Here is a 6887-nt window from a genome sequence, read left to right as displayed (position 1 = left end):
AGAAGGGGACGGGGAGATGAAGAGATGAGGAAGGGAAGATGGGGATGAGGAGATGGGGAAGAGGAGATGGGGAAGGGAAGAAGGGGAAGGGGAGATGAAGAGATGAGGAAGGGAAGATGGGGAAGGGGAGATGGGGAAGGGGAGATGGGGAAGGGAAGAAGGGGAAGGGGAGATGAAGAGATGAGGAAGGGGAGATGAAGAGATGAGGAAGGGAAGATGGGGAAGAGGAGATGGGGAAGGGGAGATGGGGAAGAGGAGGTGGGGAAGGGGAGAGGTCACCGCACCTCTCCCTGCTTTTGAGCCAAACAAGACAGAATGTGGGTCGGGCAACTTCAGGAGGGGCTCAAAGGACTTTCACTCCCAGGACCACCCCGCCTGGGCCCTTTGTCTGGGCTCTGGGGGCTGCTCCTCGCTGGGGGGGGTGGTGGTTTGGCGGCCCGGGCCCCGGCTTGGCCGCGCAGCCCCGGGCTGGCTGCGGGTTCACGGCGGGGGCAGGCGGCGCGGGGCTGGTTAATAAGCATGGGGGGCAGCGCGGGGGCCCCTTCCGAGAACCCCTGCGCTCCCGGGGCCCAGAAATGTCAGGCCCTAGAGAAGAGGGAACAGGGAGAGGGGGGCTGCGGCTATCAGGTGTCCCGTCACCCAATAGCCAGCAACATCTGGGGGTGTTTTTCTGCTCCGGGTCGTGTTTAAATATGCCAATAGCAGGCAGGGAGCAGGCGGCAGGGCAGGCGGCAGCCAGCGCAGCCCCGGCGCCCATGGTGGCGCTGGGGAGATGCTGAGCGCCGGCAACAAGGGCAGCACGGCCGGGGAGGGGGCTGGAGCACAGCCCCGGGAGGAGAGGCTGAGGGAGCTGGGGTTGCTTAGCCTGCAGGAGAGGAGGCTCAGGGGAGACCTTCTTGCTCTCTGCAACTCCCTGCAGGGAGGTTGGAGCCAGCTGGGGGTTGGGCTCTTCTGCCAGGCAAGCAGCACCAGAACAAGAGGACACAGTCTCAAGCTGTGCCAGGGGAGGTTTAGGCTGGAGGTGAGGAAGAAATTCTTCCCAGCAAGAGAGATTGGCCACTGGGATGTGCTGCCCAGGGAGGTGGTGGAGTCCCCATGCCTGGAGGTGTCCCTGGACAGGGATCAACTCAAGAGAGTCCAACAGAGGGCTGCAAGTCCTGCAGGTTCCCCCAGCTGGAGGTGGTGGAGTCTCCTTCTCTGGAGACTTTCAAGGCCTGCCTGGGCAGGTTCCTGTGTGGCCTAAGTGACCCTGCCCTGGCAGGGGGGTTGGACTGGATGACTCAAGCTGTGCCAGGGGAGGTTTAGGCTGGAGGTGAGGAGAAAATTCTTCCCAGAGAGAGTTGTTAGCCATTGGAATGTGCTGCCCAGGGAGGTGGTGGAGTCCCCATGCCTGGAGGTGTTCAAGAGGGGCTTGGATGTGGCCCTTGGTGCCATGGTTTAGTCCTGAGCTCTGTGGGGACAGCTTGGACTTGATGATCTCTGAGGTCTCTTCCAACCTTGGTGATTCTGTGATCTCCAGAGGTCCCTTCCAGCCCCCAGCATGCTGTGATCCTGTGACTCCCTGAACCCATTGCTAAAGATGAAGCTGAGGAGGTCCAGGTGGGGAGAGAAACCCTGAGGGAAGGCAGAGCCTGTGCTGGACAGACTGACCCAGACTGACTTACATTCGAGGCACTGCAAACATCAAACCCAGCTCAGCCTCCATCTCTGGGCTCCCTAGAAACCAAACATCTGAAAGAAACCCAGAGCTGTCACACCTGCAGAGGTGCTGGTGTCCTTCTGGTGCTTTAGAGGAAGCCCAAGGCCTGGGTGAGGAGGGAAAGAGAGGAACTGGGGTCAGTGATGCTGCCTGGGCTGGGGGTGGCTTCCTCTGCAGCTGCAGGCAGCAGCTCCTCCTGGTTTCTTTATGATTTGCTGAAGCCAGCTGAGCATCTTGAGCTCTTTGTGCAGAGCTGAGAAAGGCCTTGGGCAGCTGGCCAGAAAGCTCAGCCCCCTCTGCCATCCTCTTTCCACTGCACCAAGAGAAGTGCAAGCAGCAGCACAGGGAGGGGATTCTGCCCCTCTGCTCTGCTCTGCTCAGCCCCCACCTGCAGCACTGCCTCCAGCTCTGGGCCTCCCAGCACAAGGACCTGGAGCTGCTGGAGAGGCTCCAGAGGAGGCCATGAAGATGCTCAGAGGCTGGAGAGCCTCCCCTGTGGGGACAGGCTGAGTGTTGGAGCTGTTCAGCCTGGAGAAGAGACAGATCCAGGGAGCCAAACCCAGCACACCACCAGGCATGGGTGTCCCTAGACAGCCTCTGCAGGAGCCTCCTGTGGTGCCTGATGTGCAGGAGGGGAGCTGGGATCTACAGGCTCCAAAACCTGCCTGGGTGACCTCAGAAAATGGCCTGGTGTCCCTTGCCACCCTGGTGCCCATGGGTGGGAGGGAGGCCAGCAACCTCAGCCTCCTCTGCAGGGTGTTAGCTGAACCCCAAGGTTGCCACCCTCTTGTGAGCTCAGTCCTGGCAGGGCTGAAGCAGGTCCTGCTCAGAGCAGAGCCAAGCTGGGCTTTGCAAGGGGACCCAGGGAGGCTTCCAAGGGTAAGACCCCACCTGCAGCAGTGTGTCCAGCCCTTGAAGCCCCCAGCACAAGGACCTGGAGCTGCTGGAGAGGGTCCAGAGGAGGCCATGAAGATGATCAGAGGCTGCAGAGCCTCCCCTGTGGGGCCAGGCTGGGAGAGTTGGGGCTGTGCAGCCTGGAGAAGAGAAGGCTCCAGGGAGACCTCAGAGCAGCCTTCCAGTACCTGAAGGGCTCCAGGAGAGCTGGGGAGGGACTTTGGAGAAGGGCTGGGAGTGCCAGGCTGAGGAACAATGGCTTTGAGCTGGGAGAGGGGAGACTGAGAGTGGAGAGGAGGAAGAAGTTCTTTAGAGTGAGGCTGGGGAGACTCTGGCACAGGCTGCCCAGGGAGGCTGTGGCTGCCTCCTCCCTGGAGGTGTTCAGGGCCAGGCTGGATGAGGCCCTGAGCAAGCTGGGCTGGGGGGAGGGGTCCCTGCCAAGATGCTTTTCATTAGCCAAAGCTGTCAGTGCTGCTCTGCTCCTCACCAGATGGTCTTTAGCTTCTCTTGCAAGTCCAAATGTGGCTGGCAGTGAAGCTCCTGGCTCTGAGCCCTGCTCTGGGAGGGTTAGGTTGGGTGTTAGGAAAAAGTTCTCTGCTGCAGGAGTGGTCAGGGCCTGGCAGAGGCTGCCCAGGGAGGTGGTGGAGTCCCCAGCCCTGGAGGTGCTCCAGAAACCTGTGGCCATGGCACTTGGGGCCATGGCTGAGTGGCCATGGTGGGGTTGGGCTGCTGCTTGGGCTGGGTGCTCTTGGAGGCCTTTTCCAACCAAACCAGTTCTCTGATTCTCCTGCTCCAGTTCCTGGCAAGGGTCTTTGCCTCTCATCCCCAGCTGGTGTCTTGGGGCCATGGAGGTCCTGGGAGAGCCCCAGAGCTGCTCTTGGCTTTACCTCCCTGCCTGCTCTCAGGGCCCTGAGCAGGTGAAGTTTGGGCTCTAGCTAAGCTGCACCCATGAAGAGCTGCTCCTTGCTCCCAGGGCCTCCCACCCACACTGGCAGCAGGGAGATGTGGCACCCTTGGAGCAGCCTCAGCAGGATGGAGCCAGGTGAGGATTTCCTCATTACCTTTATTAGGAGCTGAGGAAGCTGCTGGCTGTTGGTGCCCCACAGTGTTGGAGTCCCACAGCTTCCCCATGGCCACTGAGGTTGGCCAAGGTCCTCCCCATGATCTCCTCATGACCCAGGCCCAGCTCTTCTTTGCAGAGGAGAAGCCTTGCACAAGACCCTCTGGGTGAGAGCTGTCTCCCCAGCTTTTCCTGTGGGCTTGGAGGAGGAGGAGGAGGAAGTGGAGCTGCTTTTGGAGGATCCTTCATCCCAGACAAGTGCCACCTCGGCCTGCTGGGCACATCCAGGGCTTGAAAGCTGAAGAGTGGCCTAAAAGCTGCTTCTCCAGTGGTGCTGCCCACCTCAGCTCCTCTGCCAGGGCTGCAGCAGGGCCTTGCAGCCCAGGAGGGTGCTTGCAGCATGGAGAATGATCATGCCTGGGCCTCTCCTTCCCGGGGCTGCTGAGGCTGGAGGAGCCCCACCAGCCGCTCTGGTCCCTGCACTGCAGGGAGCTCAGCACCAATGCTGTGGGGCTGCCCAGGGGCTGGGACCAGTTTGCTGCTGGGAGGCATTGCAGGTGGCTCCTAATTTCTACAGGGGCTTGGGGGCTTCTGCAGCAGGGTGGTGACAGCAGGGAGCAGGGCAGGGCAGCCGTGGTGGGCACAGCCTGGCCGTGGCCAAGCAGGCAGCCAGGGGTCTGTGATCCAGGCAGCCAGCAGAGCCGTGGCCCAGGGCAGGAGCAGGGAGCTGTGGTGCTGGTGCCAGGCTGGTACTGGGCACAGCAGCCCTCACTCTTCCCCTGGGTGCTCCCCAACTGTCCACTTGACCTTCATGTCCCGGAAGGGAGTGATGTCCTCGTAGGTAGCCATCTGCTCCACCTCCAGGCCCTGCACCAAGGAGAAGGAGGTTGAGACATGGGAGGGGGACCCAGGCACAGTGCATCCCCCTGTGAGACCCTCAGCTGGGGACCTGTCTCCAGGCTATCCCCTCAGAGCCTGGGGCAGCTTCACAGAGGGGAGAAGGAGGACAGAGCTGCCTGGATGTGCTCAGAGCTTGGCCTGGGTTTGTGAGCAGCTCTTCATGGCTGAGGTGCAGCAGGACCTTGGGCAGAAGATGCTCTGATGGCCCTGCAAGGGCTGCTGGCACCTGGCAGGCACCCAGCAAGGGCACAGCTGGCAACTTCAAGGCTCAGGCTGGTGTCAGAGGGGTGAGGGGTCTGGGGCACAAATCCTGTGAGGGAGCTGGGGGTGTTCAGCCTGGAGAAGAGGAAGCTGAGAGGAGACCTCATGGCTCTCCACAGCTCCCTGAGAGGAGGCTGGAGCCAGCTGGGGGTTGGGCTCTGCTCCCAGGAACAAGTGACAGGACAAGGGAAACAGCCTCAAGCTGCCCCAGGGGAGGTTCAGGTTGGCCATGAGGAACAATTTCTTCCCCCAAAGGGTTGCCAAGGCCTGGCCCAGGCTGCCCAGGGCAGTGGTGGAGTCCCCATGCCCTGGAGCTGTGGTGCTGAGGGCCAGGGGTTGGTGGTGCCCTGGCAGTGCTGGGCTCAGGGTTGGACTCAGTGATCTGAAAGGTCTCTTCCAGCCCAAACCATTCCATGCCTCTATAATCAATGGAGCTTTACCTCATAGGTGTGGTCCTCCTCTGGGCTTTCCTTGGCTTCACCCTGTGGGCAGCAGAGTGCCAGGTTGGATGGCAGCACTCAGCAGGATCCCCTCTCCCCTCTCCCCTCTCCCCTCTCCCCTCATCCCCTCTCCCTTCTCCCTTCTCCCTGGCCTCATCCCCTCATCAGGCCAGCTCCCACCACCCCCACAGGCAAATCCCCACAGGTCCTGTCCCCTCCCCTCCATTTCCTTCCCCACTTCCCCCAGCCAGGCTCCCACAGCCCAGCCCCTGCCCAGCCCCATCCTGGGGGCGCAGGACACTGCTGGGAGCATCCCCAGCAGCCAAGCTGGGGGCAAGGCCACTGCTGGAGGCTCTGTGCCTTACTTTATCCCTCAGGAGGAGCAGAGGACCACTGAGGAAGACGACCAGCAGGATGGACTGGACGATGATGATGGTGTCCTTCAGGGTGTTCCTGTTCCGCAGCTGCTGGGCGTTGAGGTGACCTGGGAGCAGCAGCAGAGGGACAGCCCTGAGCCCACCCCCGTGCCAGGCTCCCAGGGAGCAGCCATGAGCTTGGCATGGCCATGGCTTTGTGCCTCAGCCAGAGCAGAGGGTGCCCAGGGGGGCATCAGCTCCCCTCTGGCAGGGAGCAGACAGCTCCAGGGGCTGGCACCATGGAGCTCTGGGGTCAGCCACCCAGGCTGGCACCCACCAGCACCAGGAAAACTCTGATCCATGAGGGGAATGGAGACCCTGGGATGTCTCTGTGTGGCATGGAGGTGCCAGGGCAAACTGGGAGGCTGTCTGGTGCTGCTCAGCACAGCACTGACAGGGAGCTGGGGGAGCAGGGCCAGAGGAGGCCACAGCAGTGCTGGCAGGGCTGGAAGCCCTCTGCTGGGAGCCAGGCTGAGAGAGTTGGCCTTGGGCAGCCTGCAGGAGAGAAGGCTCCAGGGAGACCTTCTGGTGGCCTTGCAGTGCTTCAAGGGCCCAGCAGAGAGCTGGGGACAGAGCTTTGAGCAGGGCCTGATGGGACAGGACAAGGGGGGCTGGTTGGAAAGGGCAAGAGGGAGCTTGAGAGTGGAGAGAAGGAGAAAGGTTTGGCACTGAGGGTGGGGAGAGCCTGGCCCAGGCTGGCCAGAGAGCTGGGAGCTGCCCCATGGCTGGCAGCAGTGCAGGGGAGGTTGGTTGGGGCTGTGAGCAGCCTGCTGGGGCTGGGGCTGTCCCTGCTGGCTGCAGGGGGCTGCACTGGGTGAGCTCTGGGAGTCTCTTCCAACCTAAACCATTCCATGACTCTATGAAAGTTCATCTTCCAAACTTTCTAACCCCCCCTGAGGGCTGCTTTAGGCTTCCCTCCCCCCCCCCCAGGCCAGTCTGGAGTCTCTCATTCCATGACTGGTGGCTGGCAGGGAGCAGAGAGAGCTCTGTGGTGCCAGGGAGCAGCCATGGCTGCATCTGAAGGGGCTGCATGAGCATGGGGAGAGTGAGGGCCTCGATGTGGGCTTCATGTGGGGAGAAGACAGAGCATCTCCTGGGGTGCATGGAGAGAGGGGGACCCTCCCCTTCTTCCCCCTTCTCCCACTTCTTCCCACTGCCCCAAATCCCACTCCTCCCCACTCCTTCCACTCCTTCCACTCCTCCCCACTCCTTCCCAC

The 6887-nt window shown here is 61.7% G+C and overlaps 1 protein-coding gene across 1 annotated transcript in view; it reads right to left on the bottom strand.

Moving 5' to 3' along the window:
- Positions 1-4388: 4388 nt before the first annotated feature.
- Positions 4389-6887, bottom strand: part of CD79B (CD79b molecule) — a 12926-nt gene continuing 10427 nt past the window's right edge. The window contains exons 4-6 of the mRNA XM_054176622.1: positions 5620-5738; positions 5255-5296; positions 4389-4520 (exon numbers count right to left, since the gene is read on the bottom strand). Of these exons, the coding sequence (XP_054032597.1) occupies positions 4422-4520; positions 5255-5296; positions 5620-5738 (260 nt within the window). The 3' untranslated portion in view covers positions 4389-4421. The remainder of the gene's footprint in view (positions 4521-5254; positions 5297-5619; positions 5739-6887) is intronic.

This window comes from Dryobates pubescens, chromosome 36 (assembly GCF_014839835.1).
Source record: "Dryobates pubescens isolate bDryPub1 chromosome 36, bDryPub1.pri, whole genome shotgun sequence".
In the NCBI taxonomy this organism is placed as follows: domain Eukaryota; kingdom Metazoa; phylum Chordata; class Aves; order Piciformes; family Picidae; genus Dryobates; species Dryobates pubescens.
This window is presented reverse-complemented; position numbering and strand designations above follow the sequence as displayed.